The 22,183-nt window shown below is 41.0% G+C and overlaps 2 protein-coding genes and 1 long non-coding RNA gene across 5 annotated transcripts; all 3 read right to left on the reverse strand.

Annotated features, from left to right (window-relative positions):
• Positions 1–449: 449 nt before the first annotated feature.
• On the reverse strand, positions 450–1,369 carry LOC140805538 (uncharacterized). The gene is made up of 2 exons (XM_073161804.1): positions 1,076–1,369; positions 450–992 (listed from the first exon to the last, which is right to left on the reverse strand). Exons 1-2 carry the CDS (start codon positions 1,253–1,255, stop codon positions 450–452), a joined length of 723 nt encoding a protein of 240 aa, XP_073017905.1. The 5' UTR covers positions 1,256–1,369.
• Positions 1,370–1,430: 61 nt separating this feature from the next.
• On the reverse strand, positions 1,431–3,409 carry LOC140805087 (uncharacterized). Of its 2 annotated transcripts, none has more exons than XR_012112264.1 (4): positions 3,245–3,409; positions 2,072–3,153; positions 1,733–1,958; positions 1,431–1,594 (listed from the first exon to the last, which is right to left on the reverse strand). It is a non-coding gene; the product is annotated as an uncharacterized lncRNA (long non-coding RNA). The 2 variants fall into 2 exon arrangements; XR_012112263.1 differs by having other exon boundaries at positions 2,072–2,351; positions 3,245–3,398.
• A 458-nt stretch (positions 3,410–3,867) lies between these two features.
• Positions 3,868–7,147, reverse strand: LOC140805145 (uncharacterized). 2 transcript variants are annotated; one of them, XM_073161352.1, is made up of 4 exons: positions 6,772–7,147; positions 6,572–6,680; positions 4,678–4,823; positions 3,868–4,534 (listed from the first exon to the last, which is right to left on the reverse strand). In XM_073161352.1, exons 1-4 carry the CDS (start codon positions 6,901–6,903, stop codon positions 4,193–4,195), a joined length of 729 nt encoding a protein of 242 aa, XP_073017453.1. In that variant the 5' UTR covers positions 6,904–7,147; the 3' UTR covers positions 3,868–4,192. The 2 variants fall into 2 exon arrangements, with proteins under 2 accessions (XP_073017453.1, XP_073017452.1); XM_073161351.1 differs by having other exon boundaries at positions 4,678–4,805; positions 6,551–6,680; positions 6,772–7,141.
• Positions 7,148–22,183: the final 15,036 nt, after the last annotated feature.

Consider the following 22,183-nt stretch of genomic DNA (forward strand, 5'->3'; position numbering starts at 1 on the left):
ACTCCAGTTCGTACCGTCCGAACATTCCCGCGTTTCCGGAGATTTGAAATCTTCAACACTTCGTATCTTCCGATCATGTCCATCGTAGTGTCCGAAATCTACTCAATCAAATCAGTCAGATCAAATTGTCTCCGAATTGAAGTGATTTGATTGCTTGTGTTCGGAACGTCCGATCACGTCTTCGGAACGTCCGAGCTTGCTCCTCGCAGCTTCCGAACAGCTTCTATTTTGCTTCTGATTTGCATAATTTCGGAACGTCCGAACCAAATTTCGGATCTTCCGAACGTAACCTTGTTCTTAATTTCCTGCATGCCTCAATATAAAACATTAGTACATTTTTAATCCAAGTTTTGGTATCATCAAAACAAAAACTTTGGGATATGTTACAGCATTAAAAACATTAATCTCATCCTCGAGATTTGTATGCGTTTAAGGCGTAACAATCGGCATCACCCAACCGCAAAAAAAAATGATAACTTGGCAGGATTGTCCACCAATAACTCAATAACAATAACTTTCTCTTCCTCGCTCAACTCGGTAATTGTCTCCATTACCTTTAGAACATTGTCTTGTGCATTGCTCATCTTCTCATCATCCGCTTCTTTTTTTGTTGTCAATTGTTTGATAAGGTCCATCATTGTATCTTTCGTGATGATGGCAAAATTATTTATGGCTTCCACTATCGCACCATCATCATCATCATCCACCTGTTTCCGTTTCTTACCTTTTGACTTTTCCGTTGATGTTGGTAGCGAGGATGGTGTTACAGACTGTGACATTGACTCAGCAGCTCCCTCGTCAACAGAGAACAATTCCTCGAGGCTCGTACCTATATTGTTTGGTACTTCAGGTGTCATTGTAAGGACCTCTTGAACTGCTGCGGTAAAATGTTCAGCTTTCTCTCCGGTAGACCGATCATTACCAAAGATTTCGCACCAATCATGGTAATAGATCCACCTTTTGTGTCTCATTGATCGTGCATTGTTGTCTGCCTATGAATTTCATAAATAATACACTGACATGCACAATTTATTTAAATAACGAAAGTTTAGAATCTGTAAAACATAAAAGATACCTTAATTAATGATTCCCATATGTCATTTGAAGCTTCAATGGTCTTCTCTGCATCGTTCCATCCGACCCCACTTTTACTTAATATCGTCACCAAAGAGCCGTACAATTTCTTCCACACATGTACTTTCGAGTTAATATGTGGGTTTCCACGTAAGTTTGTGTTCGGGAATGCAATTTTCATACGGTTTTCAAGAAAAGATAAGTAGCATGGACGAAATCCATTCCCGCTCTTCCAACTTTCTATGGAAGCCTCTTTAAGTGATTGTATCAGCAACTCTTCTTCACGTTCACTCCAACTACGTCTTGTCTTGTCACCTTTCTTCAATTAGCCAACACAACAAACCGAATGCTCTTTCGATTACGTTTCGGGCTTGTGCGTGTTTACAATTAAATAACTCCTTATAATTATGTGGGCCATTTGCACGGATTCCCCAAGCATCCCTATGATAACGTACATGCCTGTATGGAGTCAAGAATCCCTCGACATTGGCATATCCATTGTCACATAGGTAATAACAACCTGATATAATGAATTTATTATCACGTCATCAGCATTATATAAGCATTATATTTAGGCAGAAAAAAATAACAATGTAGCCTACAAATAAACAAATATAAATCTGACACGTATACAAAAAAAAAAAAATAGTAATAAAACCTCTTGGAATTTTCAGTGTCTCGTCACGAGTCAATGCATCTCTAAGAACTCTAGCATCTGCTGCTGATCCCTCCCATCCCGTAAGTGCATATATAAACTTCATGTCCCGGTCGCAAACCCCAAGAACGTTGACTGAAATAGTACCTTTTCTTGTTCAATATCGGACTTTTTCCATGGTTGGTACATGTACACTTATATACGTTCCGTCCAAAGCACCAAGACATCCCTGTACAAGTTATCAACAAAATATTATCATGAATTCTACTGCACAGTAATGTTAATACATGAGTATGTGAGATGTTAAGCTTTCATAAGTAGTTATCAGTGGTTTCAGCTTACCTTGAACCATTTCCAAGATTCGTTGGTGCAAGCATCATCGACAGGGGATGGTTTGACCAGTAGTATAGGATGTAACATGACAATTGAGCGGAGAACTTGATGGAAATGGGTGCTGATTGTAAGGCCACTACGTACATATTCATGACCAACAAGTCGGGTTTTCTTGTGATGAGCCAATATCGACAGAAACATGGTGACCTTCTCTTCAATACGAACGTATGTAGATTCGACTAGTCCTCCGACATTATTCAGCAAGTAACACAATCTTGCAAATGCATTCCTATTCATTCTCAAGTTCACCACAAATTGAACATCTCATATTTCAATAATACGGTGCAAATGGTACATTTGCACATTTATTCTTTATGTCATGCTGTAGGGGACTTTGCTCCTACGAGTCTTGGAAAATCGTTTGTAACTTAACTTCAATCGATGTCGTCTCAACAGTAACATAAGCAACAAGGATCGACACATGATTTGGTGAAGCATCACAAAAAGTATACATTGTCTATGAATAATGGTCATCTATCGAATATAGTTCAAAAAAATTTACAACGTCAAATGTGCTTAATATGGAATCTACAAATACCCAAAAACAACTTTCAAATATTGTAACCAAAGACAGTAGGGTGAACAACATATTTCTGTTCTTTCAAGGCACATTAAAAACAACGTGCACATATATTTCAAAAGAAATTTGAAGTTACTACGAAACTTACTTCTTGTTTATTATTTACCAAAATATCAATAATTAAAAATTAGGTTGTCACACCCACATTTATCAGACGGACAGAAGTAATAAATTGACAGATGCTTAATAAGATTTGGTGTTCCACTGTAATGAAATAATATACAAGCTCGCGAAAAACTAACTCAGCAGCAGAGTAATTTGAGCAAGGACAGATGCAACGATTTCGGCGAACTCGAAAAAAACAAAAAACACAAAAGAAGACCAGATTGAAGCAAACTATGTCAAACAAAACTACCGAAAATACAAACTTTTGGCAGAAACCATAAACATGAAAAAAGGGCGTTCGACAACACAGTGACACGCTCCGCAGATTTCGGCAAAATATCGAAATCTACATCCGAAAATTTAACCTTCCGAAACAAAATTTCGAAGAAAACTTCTGGAAAATCTAGTGTCAAACATAGAATTTAAACAATAAGTACCAGATTTCGGAAGATTTCGCCGTGAACAGCAAATACCTAAGCCACTCCCTTTTCTTCCTTCGGACGCTGCTATTGATTAGGCGGAAGAGTCTTCTATGGGGTTTATTTTGTAAAAAGGGGTATAATAGGAAAAGACATGTTGGATAAATTGAAGGACTATTAATATTGGCAGTTGGCGTGAGTTTAATTTAACCAGCCTTGTACAACACAGTCCAGCACAGATGAGATAGAGTGGGATTATTTAACTTTGTACCAAACAGTGGATTAGCAAGGACAAAAAATAACTAACCTACTTAATCCATGCTACCAAACGCTACCTAAGAGTATTACTTTTTATTGTTAATATGGGTAGGGTTGACCCGTCTCACATATTATGATCCGTGAGACGATCTCACATAAGACCTACTCGACTCAGAAAGCAACAAAAAAATAAGTTATTTTTACATAATTTGTGGGATTGTCATAAATATATTACTTTTTATATATAAATTTATTTAGTGTTGGAAGAGTTTCTCATCGCTGTCCTTTGGCATAGACTAAATACATATAAGCAATAATTATGAAGAACAAAAAAATTCATAATCAAGAAACCAAAAAGAACTATCAAATAGTTTGAATTCAGCTTCTAACAGACAACAAATGTTATTGCACAAGTAAAATCATCATGTCTGTCCAAATTGGCGGTGCACATTCGAAAAGATAATTCGTGTTTTCGTATGACGTATTTAAAAACTGCGTAAAATGCCCTAACCCAGTAGCGTGTTTTTCAACAAGGCTACATGTATCGTACAAGTCGTAAGATTCGGTTGTTTACTCCTCTTTGGCTATCCGCGGCTTGATATATGTGTTATCCGCGAGCTGACCGAGGAGTATAGTATACTCAATCTCAACTTTAATCCTATCCATTTTCAGTTGAATAGAGCATATTCACTTCAGGACAGGAAGATATCATCGCTTTTCCACATCCCAATCATCATCACCCCATTCTTCATCCCAATCTTCATGTGTTTCGATTGTAAATGTCGAGTTGGGTTGCTGCTCCCCCATTTCAAGTTCTTTATACTTTACACCGTTAAGTTGTCGTCCCTTCCTCCTTAACTTGCAGCAGATCAAAGTTCCTCCAATGAAGAATGCTGTCGCAAAAAATAAGTATGTTCCATTTACTGGTGTTACATAATTCATATAGAAACCTTTTGGCAGCGAAGCTACTATATCAATGGTGCAGTTTCCATTTTCAGCGCTTAACAAGATCGAAGAATACCCTGATCCCATGTTCGATGTTAATTTTACCTGTTGTGAAAAATAAGTAAAAAATTAGCAGAAACTCAATCATAAAACAGAGGATGAAATCTATCCATGTTAAATGAATAGGAATGCAGGGATGAGACCAGGACGGTATCAAAGAGCAGAAAATAAAAGTTAATAGCCAGTACCTTCTTGCTTTCGTGTCCAGGTATATCGGTATTCTCCTCCAGAGTGATGTTTGCAGGAAAGATGATAATGCTCACTCTGTGTGAGCTCTCACCCGCATTCACGACAAGTACGTAGTTGTCTTGAGATACTGCTAGCAAAATAGATACTATGAGACTCGCAACTATGAGACTTTAAAATGAGTCCAAAAAAAACCCAGTTTCATTAGATTTGCATTTTAACGATGTTTCGCGACTATTTTCATAGACAAAGCAAATTTGGCTCGCATCAGATTTATTGAAGATATTTTATTCATTGTTTGTATCGATATAAGAAGTTTGAACAATTGTCTGGCCAACTATAATATGATTTTTGTTAATTATTTGAGACATGATTTAAGCACCCACCGTGCTTGATCACTTAAGCTTTCCTGAATAAATGTTAGAAGCTTGTAGAATGCTAAATTTGGCTGTTTGGTTCTTCTGTTGGTTCAATAGGATTTCATTTTTAGACTAAGCAACAACTAATAGATGATCTAATTAAATGAAAATACATGATTCCAAGTGAATACCGAATGAAATTGTTGTATGCGCGATAGAACGAACCACATGGAAAGCATGTGGAGTAAGAGGATCCAGAGCATGAAAATGTAGACCCACTAATCACTAGCCACAGTTCAATAAAAAGATCATGAGCTAAGAAATTCAAAGAGAGAAGGGTTAATCAAGAAATTATGGGAAAAGAATTCAATCTATACCAATTGGGAGAAGTAGAAGTGATCTGAATGTTAATTTAAGCCCTATTTGTATGGTTCTGTCTAAGTCCATTGTATAACATGGGGAGGTGTAATTTCTTGCATTATTCACGAAACTTTGAAGTTAAAATTGAGAATTTTCTCTTCAGGTGTGAGTATAACATGGAAATAAAGAACTTATCAAGAATTATTTTTGGTGGCATCTGATTCCATCCTTGTTCACTTTGTTCTTGAGTGAACCTATATGGATGTTTCTATGAATCTTGCTTTACAATTGCCTAAAAAAATGGTGTGAATTCTATTCTTGTCGTTGTGGACAGATTTTCAATTATGGGACATTTCATTTGATATCACAAAACAGACGAGCGTCCCATTTTATGGAATTGTATTTCCATGACATTGTGTGCCTTCATGGAGCACAGAAGACTCTTATCAGACTGGATGTGAAGGTGAGCTACCCATAGTTGTTAGAAGCGTGTGCCTGGCTGCAGTGCGCTGTTTTATAAGTTTCTTCATTGCACTTGACGTTCAATCAAGGTTATATCTTGTTTGTGTATGCAAAATTCCAAAATGTTGTTTGTTTTAATGTATTTAATTGAATTTTAAAATTTATATCAAATGTGTTTTACTTCGATAAAGCGTGTGCTTCACCTTGCGACTCAAGCTCCAGGTTACCCTAGCGGTTTAGTGTGCCTTGCACCTTAAATAACTAGGGACACAAATATGTTTGAACCAAATTATGGAGAATGGTTCCATTTGCGAAACAATAGGTTCCTAAAAGTTTATGTAAGATCTCAAGTGCACCTTACTTAAATATGATCAATCACTGACTCTAAAAAAGATGACTTCATCTTAGCTTCACGTGCCCTCTTCTCTATTACCACCTTTTAGTATTCATTATCACAACTGATGCACACAATTTACAGTGAATTATGTAAGGCCTCATCATTTCCTAGTGAAACTATATTGCTCGTCACGCTACTTACCAATAGCAGCATCCATATCGCATGCATATACACAAGCATGGAACAAGTAAATTCAAACAAAGGAGCCTTCATTTATCAAGAAGGGACATAAAATTTGAAAATTAATCATTCATTCACCAGAGAAATGAATCAAACGAATCGATAGAGGAAAGTTACCATTTCCATGAAAAGGAACACAGGCTGAAACATGTGATTCCACGATACCACAATTATCCCCCACCCCGTCACACGTTTCCTTCTTTGAATCCCTATTCTCCACCGGAACAGGGCTAGGCGATGGAGACACCTAAAATCAAACATTTTTCGTGATCAGACAAAGCAACAAACGCCACACAGAAAAAAAAAATTAAACAATATGTGGGCTGCTCAGCTCATACCTGAGCATTTATCTTCGAAGCATCAGAACCCTGCTCTAGTTTTCGAAAGAGATCGAGAAAAGACCCATCGGAATGACATGGGACAACACAAATCAAGAAAATCACTGTTAGGGCTAACCTTAGAAGTCCCATTATCCCAACAATATTAAATCTTTAGCTCAATATCTGATCCGGGTTTGAACTGGATTGATCCCTTATGGTATGGGTCCGAAGGAAAAACAAGAATAAGCCCGGGGTCATGAAGCCCTTCGTCAACATTATTTTTGTATTTGTAGTTTCTTGAAAGGGAAAATGGTGGAAAATTATAACGCAATTGGAGAGTTTGGCTAAAGATTTCGAAGAGTTGGACAACGTTGACGGATTATCTTAGGAAAAGTGAACGCGTCGATTTTCTATTTCGAGCTATTTCGAAAAACACCAAAATTATTTATTATAATTTTTTTTTAAGTCAAGAATCGAGGGGAATAATACGTGGAGTAGATATTTTGTGAGATGGTCTCACGAATGTTTATCTGTAAGATAGGTCAATTTTATTGATATTGACAATAAAAAGTATACTCTTAGCATAAAAAGTAATATTTTTTCAAAGATGACCAAATAAGAGACTCGTCTCACAAAATACGACCCGTGAAACCGTCCTCACACAAGTTTTTACCTAAAACGTAAACATAAAAATCTGTTACATTTTATAAGAACTAATGGAATTGTTTGCACAATATTTGGTGTTGCGGGCGTGCCAGGTGCGTAAATGCACCGATTTGTGTAAAAATGATAAAAATCTAACTTCTAAAACAAACGAAAGTGAATTCTAAATTTGACCGTCAGTTCTAATCTCCTAAAACAACTATAACGCCAAAATGAAGAAAACTATTGGAATTTGAAGAATAAACGCCTGACATTGTTTATATTTTCAATAAATCGTAGGAATTTACAAGACATAAACATATAAATATAAAGTTGTTGAAATCTAAAACGAGAGACGTAAATTGCTAGAAATTTGCTGGCTTGAAAAACTATTGCTTGAATATTGGAATTTTAGCAGAGAGTATTTTTGCAGAATTTTGTCTGTGGAGTTGTGTGTGTAGAGTTTGTTAGCCGATTTCTCCCTTTTCTTTGTTGTGCGGTGTGGTTCCTTCCACTCCCCCATGACTCACGATCTTCTCCCGTTTTCTCCCACGATTTCCTTCTCTTTCCACGATCTCCTTGCTTGGACGTTATCCGCTTATTTAAATACACTAATGGGCCTCTTGTTTTTCTCTATTAATTTAAATTTTTGGGCTTAGACAATTAATTGAGCCCAATTTGATTTTTGGTGCAAACAAATGTCCCCGCAAGCATTGGCCCATTGGGCGAAAATGCTTGTATGTAAAAGTTCCAATTTGTTTACCTTGAGCGGCCCGCAAGCATTTATCCCCTAAAGTTAGCCCGTAGTATTGGGTTAAACACTCGAGCCCAATTCACTACTAGACTTTGCGCTTCAGTCCCTTGGAATTCCCTCTTCTATGAGTAGGATTCAAACTCAACTTTACAGCTCCTTTTCTTCTTCTTTTTCTTCCTCCCTTGTCTGCTGCTGCTTTTTGCGGCCATTGGAACATAACTGCCCCTTAGAGCTTGCTCGCCTTTCCTTCCTCGTCGTTTCTTCTACTCTATCTTGCATAATCCCACACCTCACTTTTTTCACTCAATTTCTGGATTTGAAAATCCGACCACAACCCTTCTTCCCTTGTTTCTTTTTCCCAAACCACATCACAGCTACAAGCTCTTCTTCATCGCTCCTCCCTGGTTCGAACTCCGCGAGTGCATCTTCTGCGCAAAGTCACCATCTTAGCTCCACTTTCCTCCCTTGTTTCTTCCACTACGTCGATCGTGCAAACCCATGTTATTTTGATCACCATTGTGCCTTCATGGTGTTTGTGACTTTGCCTAAACCAGAATACATTAAAATTTTGTTGTTGTCATTCTTCGCTAGACCGACTCCCCAACTGTCGTTGTAAGGCTCGAGATTATTAATCTTTATTGAAGTACGACTTGGAGAATATGAGAATGCATGTCGTAAGATGAAAATATTAAATAGTTCATGAATTATGGAATTTTGATTGAAGCATGGCCGAAGCCACACCGCACCTGCGGTGTATGGACAGTAAGATAGCAGATTTTATTCGTAGCATCACCGCACCCGCGGTCTTGTATGGCACCGCACCCGCGGTTGTTAATTTGAGAAAATAATGGGGTTGCCGAAGCATGAGAGCACCCGCGGTGCAAGAGGACCGCACCCGCGGTGCTGCATGCGAGAATGCCACCTTCGATTTTAATGTTGACACATGGCATGTATATATATAATTGTTGAGTTGAATCACTTCTTCTTCATTTTCTATCAGCAGAACCGAGAGAACCCATTCCATTTCCCAAATTCTTTCAAGCTTATAAGCATGGTTGTATAAGATTTATACCTCCAAACTTAAATCCAAGCATAGATTTGGACTCCTCTCTTTGAAGACTACAAGAAGATGTAAGTTTTGTTATATTTCAGTATGTTTCAGATATCCATGTTGGGGGAAATTCATAATTGAGTTAGAATATGTGTTCTTAACATGATTGAGCTTGGTATATTCGTTACCGGATTGATTTTCGGATACCGTATGTGATTAATTCGAAATTCCAGCATGTATTATGAGAGATTATGCAGATTTTCAGAGTTGAAATGATTGTGCTATCGATGTTGAGTCGTTGAGGTTAATCGATTATTGTTATGTTGAGATTGAGTTATCGGTATCGAGAAATCACGCCGTTACGCCGTCAAATTGTATTGAAACCGATTTCAGCTTTGTATATTGAGTTGCTTGAGATGTATATTGATGAAGTGCACATTGATTATGCCATTTCAGATTTGTTTTGGCTATTGTGAACTCGAGACTTCGACTACGACACCGACTATTCGACAAGAAAGGTATAATTCATGTGGTCACGGGATTGCACAACTCGATTCAGATTTGATACGAGTTTCCCTAAATCACATACTAGATTGTTATTACATTTGATTATGTAATGTCTTGTTTATTGATTTATATTCAAGTTCTGAGATAGGAGATATCGGCAGATCGGCCAAAACTAGACGTTTCGGTGTATCGACGCATAGTAGTAGATTTTCTCTATGTGTAGACACTCGATACAGAGTTGACCGAAGTCTAGGAATAAAACGTACCGTCACCCCGAGTGGTTGGGTAGGTGACAGACCGTCTTATTCACACCGGGATCCCTAGATTAGAGAATCGAGTCAAGAACTAGACGTTGAATACAGATTTGTATTCCTTTACATGTTGTAGATTTTATATTCATGTGCATTGATATATGCTATGCATTGGTGTATGATTTATTACATTGCATGCATACATGTTTTATACTGGGATTTGTTCTCACCGGAGTTATCCGGCTGTTGTCGTGTCTGTATGTGTGCATGGCAACAGGTGGGGCAGGATCTGGGTCTCGAGCTAGATGAGAGATTGATGATAGCATGGAGATCTCGGGCGTTGAAGATTTCTAGTGTTTTCCTATTAGATTTGTACTACTTATGTTTGTAGTTGGGATTTGAACACTAGTGTATGATTGTACTAAACAGACTTGTATGTACATGATGTTGTTTAATTATTATAGAGACAGATGATGTTTTAATTATACATTTGAATTAATGTTAAATGCAAAATTTTGACCCACATTTTCGAGCAAAGATCCAATAAATCCCACAAGAATTGAGTTAGAGCTCGGGTCCCCACAACAGGTGGTATCAGAGCTGTAGGTTCTGTAGAATGAGATCGAATAGAATGACCGGGGCAGATCGAATCATCTTTCTTGCTTTTGATGTGCTAGCATGATTTATTGTTTTCCCTATTATATGTTGTATTGTATCAGAGTTGATTTACAGCATATACTTGTCAAGCCTGAATCAGAACCGATTCTTGATCAGAGGTTATGATCAGAGGAGTGCTGAGACAGATGATATTGATTGTGTACTAATCAGTTTGATAATCAGATTTATGCCGCCTAGACGTATACCACAGCCAGAGCAGGGTAGCACATCAGGTGCACAGATGGATGTCACCGCTACGCCGATGGAGACCTTACTGAAGAGGTTTCAGTCTTTCCATCCTCCTACGCTGAAGGGCACAGAGAGTGCAGTAGAGTGCGAGAGCTGGCTTGATGATATCGAGATGTTGTTTGAGTCTTTGGCATATACTGATGAGCGACGTGTGAAATTGATAGGGCATCAGCTGCAAGAGGTTGCAAAGAGCTGGTGGTTGACTGCGAAGAGAGCCTTGGAGCACCGAGGCATTGACATTACATGGAAAGTCTTCAAGGATGAGTTCTATCAGCGCTTCTTTCCCGTCTCTTACCGAAAAGATAAAGGGGCTGAATTTGCGAATCTGAGGCAGGGACAGTGGAACATCGAGGAGTATGTTGCTAAATTTTCTGCATTGCTACGATTTGAACCTCATGTGGCAGGGAACGACGAGGCAGTGGCCGATCAGTTCATCAACGGGTTGAACCCAGATGTCTTTACTTTGGTGAACACCGGGAGACCCAATACTTTTTCGGAGGCACTGAACAGAGCTAAAGGAGCAGAGGCTGGCTTGATTAGGCAGCGAGGAACTTCTTACATTGTTCAGGGGCAGAGACAGCCACAGCCTACCGTCGTTCAGTTTCCACCACCTCCTCCTCGATTTGAGAGTGGAAGCAGTAGCAGTGGGCGGAAAGATCAGTTGAAGGCTAGAGGCAGGCAATTTAAGAAATCCGGGAGTAGTTCATCGAGCTCAAGTGGATCTCGACAAAGAGGTCAGGGTTCAGATTATAGTGGCGCGTATTGCAGTTCGTGCGGAGGGCGACATGCCACGGAGCAGTGTCAAGGAGTTATGGGACGCTGCAACATCTGTAGGAAACCGGGACACTTTGCCAGAGTTTGTCCCCAGAGAGGTGCACAACGATTCCAGAGTACAGGGTCATCAGCACCAGTGCCACAGATGGAGAGACATGCATCCTCTGTACACTCCTTCCAGCCACCATCTACACAGACCCAGCAGAGACCAGGAGATAGTCAGACAGTGAGTCAACCTCCCAGACAGCAGGCTCGTGTCTTTGCCTTGACAGAGGAGCAGGCGCAGGAGGCACCAGACGATGTTATTGCAGGTAACTGTTTTCTTTGCGGTTATCCTGCATATGTGTTGATAGACACAGGTGCATCCCATACATTCATCTCTGAACGTTTTGCATTATTGCATTCTTTGCCTGTCGAGTCGATGTCTACTGTAGTGTCTATCACATCTCCGTTGGGAAGTGGTTTGATATCTGTGACTACTGTTAGACACTGTATGCTTCAGTTTGAGGGGCATGAGATTGATCTAGATTGTATAGTACTTGGTTTAGCTGATTTTGACTGTATAGTTGGCATAGATATGTTAACCAAGTACAGGGCCACTGTAGATTGTTTCCACAAGATTGTCAGATTCAGACCCGACATGACAGATGAGTGGAAATTCTATGGAAAGGGTTCCAGATCTCGGATTCCCTTAGTATCTGCTCTGACTATGAGTAGATGGCTTCAGAGAGGAGCAGAGGGCTTTCTCGTATATTCAGTAGATCTACTGAAGTCGAGCCCAGCATTGGCAGATCTGCCAGTGGTTTGCGAGTTTGCAGATGTTTTTCCAGATGAGATTCCGGAATTGCCTCCCGTCCGAGAGGTAGATTTTAGCATAGATCTTGTGCCAGACAGTGTTCCTATCTCGAGAGCTCCGTATAGGATGGCGCCTATTGAACTGAAAGAATTGAAAGCACAATTGGAAGATCTTATGTCCAAGGGATATATCAGACCCAGTGTATCTCCTTGGGGTGCTCCGGTGCTTTTCGTTAGAAAGAAAGATGGTTCGATGCGATTATGTATTGATTATAGGCAGTTGAACAAGGCAACAGTGAAGAACAAGTATCCTTTGCCTCGCATCGACGATTTGTTTGATCAGTTACAGGGGTCTTCTGTTTACTCGAAGATTGATTTGAGATCAGGGTATCATCAGCTCAGAGTTAGAGACGTTGATATTCCGAAGACTGCATTCCGAACCAGGTATGGGCACTACGAGTTTATTGTTATGCCTTTCGGTTTGACGAATGCACCAGCGGTATTTATGAGTTTGATGAACCGCATCTTTCAGAGATATTTAGATGATTTTGTGATTGTGTTTATTGATGATATTTTGGTGTATTCGAAGAGTCTGACTGAGCATGCAGATCATCTGAGGATTGTATTGCAGACTTTGAGAAAAGAGCAGTTATACGCTAAATTGTCCAAGTGCGAATTCTGGCTGAAACAGGTTGTCTTTTTGGGGCACATTATATCTGGAGATGGTATTGCGGTAGATCCGAGTAAAGTTGAGGCTGTGATCAGTTGGCCGAGACCGATTTCTGTGCCAGAGATACGCAGTTTCATGGGTCTAGCCGGGTATTATCGTCGTTTTATCCGAGATTTCTCCAGTATAGTGAAGCCTATCACCCAGTTGACACAAAAGAACATGCCATTTGTATGGTCTGAAGATTGTGAAGCCAGTTTTGTAGAATTGAAGAAGAGGCTGACTAGTGCGCCTGTCTTGACGATTCCTTCAGGTACAGGTGAGTTCATTGTATACTGTGACGCATCTCACAGAGGGCCGGGATGTGTTCTTATGAAGCGAGGGCATGTGATAGCGTACGCCTCTAGACAGCTGAAGCCGCACGAGACTCGTTATCCGATTCATGATCTTGAATTGGCGGCGATTGTCTTTGCCTTGAAGATCTGGCGTCATTATTTGTATGGCGAGAAATTTGAGATCTATTCCGATCATAAAAGCCTGAAGTACCTCTTTTCTCAGTCAGAGTTGAACATGAGGCAGCGACGATGGCTTGATCTGCTGAAAGATTTTGATTGCGAGATCAAGTACTATCCAGGGAAGTCGAATGCAGCGGCAGACGCTTTGAGTCGAAAGGTATGTGCTCTTTCTTTGTCGACAGTGGGTGTATCGAAGTTAGTAGAGGATTGTTGCTTTTCTGGGTTGACATTTGATACAGAGAGTAGACCATTGCGACTTGCTGCGATTCAGATTGAGCCAGATTTGATTTCGAGGGTCAAAGAAGCACAGAGAACTGATCCGAACGTTCAGAAATCAATTGATATGGTCAGAGCTGGTCATATATCAGAGTATCAGGTTAGAGATTTTGTTTTGCATGTGAATAACCGTCTAGTAGTGCCAGAGGTTTCGGATTTGAGACGACAGATCATGTCAGAGGCACACTGTAGTCGGTTCAGCATTCATCCTGGTGGCAAGAAAATGTACAGTAATTTGAAGACGCAATTCTGGTGGAAGCAGATGAAGACAGATATTGCAGAATTTGTGTCTAAATTTTTGAACTGCCAACAGGTGAAGGCAGAAAGAAAGAAGCCCGGAGGTTTACTTCAGAGTTTGTCTATTCCTGAATGGAAATGGGATCACATTTCTATGGATTTCGTGACGAAGTTACCTCGATCTTCGCGAGGCTGTGACGCGATTTGGGTTGTGATAGACAGACTGACCAAATCAGCGTGCTTTATTCCATACAGAATGACCTATCGACACGATCAGATGGCAGAGTTGTATGTCAGAGAGGTCGTCAGATTGCACGGTGTGCCGAATTCGATCGTATCAGATCGTGATCCACGATTCACTTCTCACTTCTGGCACAGTTTGCAGCAGGCTTTGGGTACGACTTTACACCTGAGCACTGCTTATCATCCTCAGACGGACGGACAGTCAGAGCGGACTATCCAGACTTTAGAGGACATGCTGAGAGCTGTAGTACTAGACTTTGGTACTAGTTGGCAAGATTCATTGCCGTTGTGTGAGTTTTCATACAACAACAGCTATCAGACTAGCATTAAGATGGCACCGTTCGAAGCTTTATACGGAAAGAAGTGCAGATCTCCGTTGTACTGGGATGATATCTCTGAGGTACCAGAGTTGGGGCCTAATATGATTCGTGAGATGACCGAGAAAGTGAAGATCATTCAGAAGCGAATGAAGACGGCACAGGATAGGCAAGCGAAATACGCCAATATCAGACGCAGACCGTTGATATTTGAACAGGGAGACAGAGTATTTTTGAAGATTTCACCTTTCAGAGGCATTGTCAGATTTGGCAAGCGTGGAAAGTTGTCTCCTAGATACGTCGGTCCGTATGAGATCCTTGAGAAGATTGGCGATCGAGCTTATAGACTTGCTCTTCCTCCTTCTTTGTCGGGGATACATGACGTATTTCATGTACCGATGTTGCGTAGATATATGCCAGATGATTCTCATGTCATTCAGCCTGACGAAGCCGAGTTAGATCAGACTCTGAGCTATGTTGAAAGACCGATACAGATTCTTGATCGGAAAGAGAAACAGCTTAGAACCAAAACTATTCCGCTTGTGAAAGTTCAATGGAGTCGTCATGGCATCGAGGAAGCAACTTGGGAAACAGAATCTGAGATGAGACAGAGACATCCCGAGCTATTCATATGATGTGAGTCCCTATTTCAGTTTTAGTTATACTGCTTTTGTATATACTCGCATGATTAATTGTTTACGAGTTCGAGGACGAACTCCTGTCTAAGAGGGGGAGAAATGTAAGGCTCGAGATTATTAATCTTTATTGAAGTACGACTTGAAGAATATGAGAATGCATGTCGTAAGATGAAAATATCAAATAGTTCATGAATTATGGAATTTTGATTGAAGCATGGCCGAAGCCACACCGCACCTGCGGTGATAGAAAACACCGCACCTGTGGTGTATGGACAGTAAGATGGCAGATTTTATTCGTAGCATCACCGCACCCGCGGTCTTGTATGGCACCGCACCCGCGGTTGTTAATTTGAGAAAATAATGGGGTTGCCGAAGCATGAGCGCACCCGCGGTGCAAGAGGACCGCACCCGCGGTGCTGCATGCGAGAATGCCACCTTCGATTTTAATGTTGACACATGGCATGTATATATATAATTGTTGAGTTGAATCACTTCTTCTTCATTTTCTATCAGCAGAACCGAGAGAACCCATTCCATTTCCCAAATTCTTTCAAGCTTATAAGCATGGTTGTATAAGATTTATACCTCCAAACTTAAATCCAAGCATAGATTTGGACTCCTCTCTTTGAAGACTACAAGAAGATGTAAGTTTTGTTATATTTCAGTATGTTTCAGATATCCATGTTGGGGGAAATTCATAATTGAGTTAGAATATGTGTTCTTAACATGATTGAGCTTGGTATATTCGTTACCGGATTGATTTTCGGATACCGTATGTGATTAATTCGAAATTCCAGCATGTATTATGAGAGATTATGCAGATTTTCAGAGTTGAAATGATTGTGCTATCGATGTTGAGTCGTTGAGGTTAATCGATTATTGTTATGTTGAGATTGAGTTATCGGTATCGAGAAATCACGCCGTTACGCCGTCAAATTGTATTGAAACCGATTTCAGCTTTGTATATTGAGTTGCTTGAGATGTATATTGATGAAGTGCACATTGATTATGCCATTTCAGATTTGTTTTGGCTATTGTGAACTCGAGACTTCGACTACGACACCGACTATTCGACAAGAAAGGTATAATTCATGTGGTCACGGGATTGCACAACTCGATTCAGATTTGATACGAGTTTCCCTAAATCACATACTAGATTGTTATTACATTTGATTATGTAATGTCTTGTTTATTGATTTATATTCAAGTTCTGAGATAGGAGATATCGGCAGATCGGCCAAAACTAGACGTTTCGGTGTATCGACGCATAGTAGTAGATTTTCTCTATGTGTAGACCCTCGATACAGAGTTGACCGAAGTCTAGGAATAAGACGTACCGTCACCCCGAGTGGTTGGGTAGGTGACAGACCGTCTTATTCACACCGGGATCCCTAGATTAGATAATCGAGTCAAGAACTAGACGTTGAATACAGATTTGTATTCCTTTACATGTTGTAGATTTTATATTCATGTGCATTGAAATATGCTATGCATTGGTGTATGATTTATTACATTGCATGCATACATGTTTTATACTGGGATTTGTTCTCACCGAAGTTATCCGGCTGTTGTCGTGTCTGTATGTGTGCTTGGCAACAGGTGGGGCAGGATCTGGGTCTCGAGCTAGATGAGAGATTGATGATAGCGTGGAGATCTCGGGCGTTGAAGATTTCTAGTGTTTTCCTATTAGATTTGTACTACTTATGTTTGTAGTTGGGATTTGAACACTAGTGTATGATTGTACTAAACAGACTTGTATGTACATGATGTTGTTTAATTATTATAGAGACAGATGATGTTTTAATTATACATTTGAATTAATGTTAAATGCAAAATTTTGACCCACATTTTCGAGCAAAGATCCAATAAATCCCACAAGAATTGAGTTAGAGCTCGGGTCCCCACAACAGGTGGTATCAGAGCTGTAGGTTCTGTAGAATGAGATCGAATAGAATGACCGGGGTAGATCGAATCATCTTTCTTGCTTTTGATGTGCTAGCATGATTTATTGCTTTCCCTATTATATGTTGTATTGTATCAGAGTTGATTTACAGCATATACTTGTTAAGCCTGAATCAGAACCGATTCTCGATCAGAGGTTATGATCAGGTTATGATCAGAAGAGGGCTGAGACAGATGATATTGATTGTGTACTAATCAGTTTGATAATCAGATTTATGCCGCCTATACGTATACCACAGCCAGAGCAGGGTAGCACATCAGGTGCACAGATGGATGTCACCGCTACGCCGATGGAGACCTTACTGAAGAGGTTTCAGTCTTTCCATCCTCCTACGCTGAAGGGCACAGAGAGTGCAGTAGAGTGCGAGAGCTGGCTTGATGATATCGAGATGTTGTTTGAGTCTTTGGCATATACTGATGAGCGACGTGTGAAATTGATAGGGCATCAGCTGCAAGAGGTTGCAAAGAGCTGGTGGTTGACTGCGAAGAGAGCCTTGGAGCACCGAGGCATTGACATTACATGGAAAGTCTTCAAGGATGAGTTCTATCAGCGCTTCTTTCCCGTCTCTTACCGAAAAGATAAAGGGGCTGAATTTGCGAATCTGAGGCAGGGACAGTGGAACATCGAGGAGTATGTTGCTAAATTTTCTGCATTGCTACGATTTGAACCTCATGTGGCAGGGAACGACGAGGCAGTGGCCGATCAGTTCATCAACGGGTTGAACCCAGATGTCTTTACTTTGGTGAACACCGGGAGACCCAATACTTTTTCGGAGGCACTGAACAGAGCTAAAGGAGCAGAGGCTGGCTTGATTAGGCAGCGAGGAACTTCTTACATTGTTCAGGGGCAGAGACAGCCACAGCCTACCGTCGTTCAGTTTCCACCACCTCCTCCTCGATTTGAGAGTGGAAGCAGTAGCAGTGGGCGGAAAGATCAGTTGAAGGCTAGAGGCAGGCAATTTAAGAAATCCGGGAGTAGTTCATCGAGCTCAAGTGGATCTCGACAAAGAGGTCAGGGTTCAGATTATAGTGGCGCGTATTGCAGTTCGTGCGGAGGGCGACATGCCACGGAGCAGTGTCAAGGAGTTATGGGACGCTGCAACATCTGTAGGAAACCGGGACACTTTGCCAGAGTTTGTCCCCAGAGAGGTGCACAACGATTCCAGAGTACAGGGTCATCAGCACCAGTGCCACAGATGGAGAGACATGCATCCTCTGTACACTCCTTCCAGCCACCATCTACACAGACCCAGCAGAGACCAGGAGATAGTCAGACAGTGAGTCAACCTCCCAGACAGCAGGCTCGTGTCTTTGCCTTGACAGAGGAGCAGGCGCAGGAGGCACCAGACGATGTTATTGCAGGTAACTGTTTTCTTTGCGGTTATCCTGCATATGTGTTGATAGACACAGGTGCATCCCATACATTCATCTCTGAACGTTTTGCATTATTGCATTCTTTGCCTGTCGAGTCGATGTCTACTGTAGTGTCTATCACATCTCCGTTGGGAAGTGGTTTGATATCTGTGACTACTGTTAGACACTGTATGCTTCAGTTTGAGGGGCATGAGATTGATCTAGATTGTATAGTACTTGGTTTAGCTGATTTTGACTGTATAGTTGGCATAGATATGTTAACCAAGTACAGGGCCACTGTAGATTGTTTCCACAAGATTGTCAGATTCAGACCCGACATGACAGATGAGTGGAAATTCTATGGAAAGGGTTCCAGATCTCGGATTCCCTTAGTATCTGCTCTGACTATGAGTAGATGGCTTCAGAGAGGAGCAGAGGGCTTTCTCGTATATTCAGTAGATCTACTGAAGTCGAGCCCAGCATTGGCAGATCTGCCAGTGGTTTGCGAGTTTGCAGATGTTTTTCCAGATGAGATTCCGGAATTGCCTCCCGTCCGAGAGGTAGATTTTAGCATAGATCTTGTGCCAGACAGTGTTCCTATCTCGAGAGCTCCGTATAGGATGGCGCCTATTGAACTGAAAGAATTGAAAGCACAATTGGAAGATCTTATGTCCAAGGGATATATCAGACCCAGTGTATCTCCTTGGGGTGCTCCGGTGCTTTTCGTTAGAAAGAAAAATGGTTCGATGCGATTATGTATTGATTATAGGCAGTTGAACAAGGCAACAGTGAAGAACAAGTATCCTTTGCCTCGCATCGACGATTTGTTTGATCAGTTACAGGGGTCTTCTGTTTACTCGAAGATTGATTTGAGATCAGGGTATCATCAGCTCAGAGTTAGAGACGTTGATATTCCGAAGACTGCATTCCGAACCAGGTATGGGCACTACGAGTTTATTGTTATGCCTTTCGGTTTGACGAATGCACCAGCGGTATTTATGAGTTTGATGAACCGCATCTTTCAGAGATATTTAGATGATTTTGTGATTGTGTTTATTGATGATATTTTGGTGTATTCGAAGAGTCTGACTGAGCATGCAGATCATCTGAGGATTGTATTGCAGACTTTGAGAAAAGAGCAGTTATACGCTAAATTGTCCAAGTGCGAATTCTGGCTGAAACAGGTTGTCTTTTTGGGGCACATTATATCTGGAGATGGTATTGCGGTAGATCCGAGTAAAGTTGAGGCTGTGATCAGTTGGCCGAGACCGATTTCTGTGCCAGAGATACGCAGTTTCATGGGTCTAGCCGGGTATTATCGTCGTTTTATCCGAGATTTCTCCAGTATAGTGAAGCCTATCACCCAGTTGACACAAAAGAACATGCCATTTGTATGGTCTGAAGATTGTGAAGCCAGTTTTGTAGAATTGAAGAAGAGGCTGACTAGTGCGCCTGTCTTGACGATTCCTTCAGGTACAGGTGAGTTCGTTGTATACTGTGACGCATCTCACAGAGGTCCGGGATGTGTTCTTATGCAGCGACGGCATGTGATAGCGTACGCCTCTAGACAGCTGAAGCCGCACGAGACTCGTTATCCGATTCATGATCTTGAATTGGCGGCGATTGTCTTTGCCTTGAAGATCTGGCGTCATTATTTGTATGGCGAGAAATTTGAGATCTATTCCGATCATAAAAGCCTGAAGTACCTCTTTTCTCAGTCAGAGTTGAACATGAGGCAGCGACGATGGCTTGATCTGCTGAAAGATTTTGATTGCAAGATCAAGTACTATCCAGGGAAGTCGAATGCAGTGGCAGACGCTTTGAGTCGAAAGGTATGTGCTCTTTCTTTGTCGACAGTGGGTGTATCGAAGTTAGTAGAGGATTGTTGCTTTTCTGGGTTGACATTTGATACAGAGAGTAGACCGTTGCGACTTGCTGCGATTCAGATTGAGCCAGATTTGATTTCGAGGGTCAAAGAAGCACAGAGAACTGATCCGAACGTTCAGAAATCAATTGATATGGTCAGAGCTGGTCATATATCAGAGTATCAGGTTAGAGATTTTGTTCTGTATGTGAATAACCGTCTAGTAGTGCCAGAGGTTTCGGATTTGAGACGACAGATCATGTCAGAGGCACACTGTAGTCGGTTCAGCATTCATCCTGGTGGCAAGAAAATGTACAGTAATTTGAAGACGCAATTCTGGTGGAAGCAGATGAAGACAGATATTGCAGAATTTGTGTCTAAATTTTTGAACTGCCAACAGGTGAAGGCAGAAAGAAAGAAGCTCGGAGGTTTACTTCAGAGTTTGTCTATTCCTGAATGGAAATGGGATCACATTTCTATGGATTTCGTGACGAAGTTACCTCGATCTTCGCGAGGCTGTGACGCGATTTGGGTTGTGATAGACAGACTGACCAAATCAGCGTGCTTTATTCCATACAGAATGACCTATCGACACGATCAGATGGCAGAGTTGTATGTCAGAGAGGTCGTCAGATTGCACGGTGTGCCGAAGTCGATCGTATCAGATCGTGATCCACGATTCACTTCTCACTTCTGGCACAGTTTGCAGCAGGCTTTGGGTACGACTTTACACCTGAGCACTGCTTATCATCCTCAGACGGACGGACAGTCAGAGCGGACTATCCAGACTTTAGAGGACATGCTGAGAGCTGTAGTACTAGACTTTGGTACTAATTGGCAAGATTCATTGTCGTTGTGTGAGTTTTCATACAACAACAGCTATCAGACTAGCATTAAGATGGCACCGTTCGAAGCTTTATACGGAAAGAAGTGCAGATCTCCGTTGTACTGGGATGATATCTCTGAGGTACCAGAGTTGGGGCGTAATATGATTCGTGAGATGACCGAGAAAGTGAAGATCATTCAGAAGCGAATGAAGACGGCACAGGATAGGCAAGCGAAATACGCCAATATCAGACGCAGACCGTTGATATTTGAACAGGGAGACAGAGTATTTTTGAAGATTTCACCTTTCAGAGGCATTGTCAGATTTGGCAAGCGTGGAAAGTTGTCTCCTAGATACGTCGGTCCGTATGAGATCCTTGAGAAGATTGGCGATCGAGCTTATAGACTTGCTCTTCCTCCTTCTTTGTCGGGGATACATGACGTATTTCATGTATCGATGTTGCGTAGATATATGCCAGATGATTCTCATGTCATTCAGCCTGACGAAGCCGAGTTAGATCAGACTCTGAGCTATGTTGAAAGACCGATACAGATTCTTGATCGGAAAGAGAAACAGCTTAGAACCAAAACTATTCCGCTTGTGAAAGTTCAATGGAGTCGTCATGGCATCGAGGAAGCAACTTGGGAAACAGAATCTGAGATGAGACAGAGACATCCCGAGCTATTCATATGATGTGAGTCCCTATTTCAGTTTTAGTTATACTGCTTTTGTATATACTCGCATGATTAATTGTATACGAGTTCGAGGACGAACTCCTGTCTAAGAGGGGGAGAAATGTAAGGCTCGAGATTATTAATCTTTATTGAAGTACGACTTGAAGAATATGAGAAT

This window comes from Primulina eburnea, chromosome 11 (genome assembly GCF_022965805.1).
Source record: "Primulina eburnea isolate SZY01 chromosome 11, ASM2296580v1, whole genome shotgun sequence".
NCBI lineage: Eukaryota > Viridiplantae > Streptophyta > Magnoliopsida > Lamiales > Gesneriaceae > Primulina > Primulina eburnea.

Excerpts from the sequence above, each read along its gene's own strand:
- LOC140805538 (XM_073161804.1), bottom strand. The coding sequence starts at position 1,255 with ATGAAAATTGCATTCCCGAACACAAACTTACGTGGAAACCCACATATT. Across the intron at positions 993-1,075 it reads TATGGGAATCATTAATTAAG|GCAGACAACAATGCACGATC; the intron begins GTATCTTTTATG and ends TGAAATTCATAG.
- LOC140805145 (XM_073161351.1), bottom strand. The coding sequence starts at position 6,903 with ATGGGACTTCTAAGGTTAGCCCTAACAGTGATTTTCTTGATTTGTGTT. Across the intron at positions 6,681-6,771 it reads CTTCGAAGATAAATGCTCAG|GTGTCTCCATCGCCTAGCCC; the intron begins GTATGAGCTGAG and ends GTTTGATTTTAG. Across the intron at positions 4,806-6,550 it reads TGTTCCTTTTCATGGAAATG|TATCTCAAGACAACTACGTA; the intron begins GTAACTTTCCTC and ends TTTTGCTAGCAG.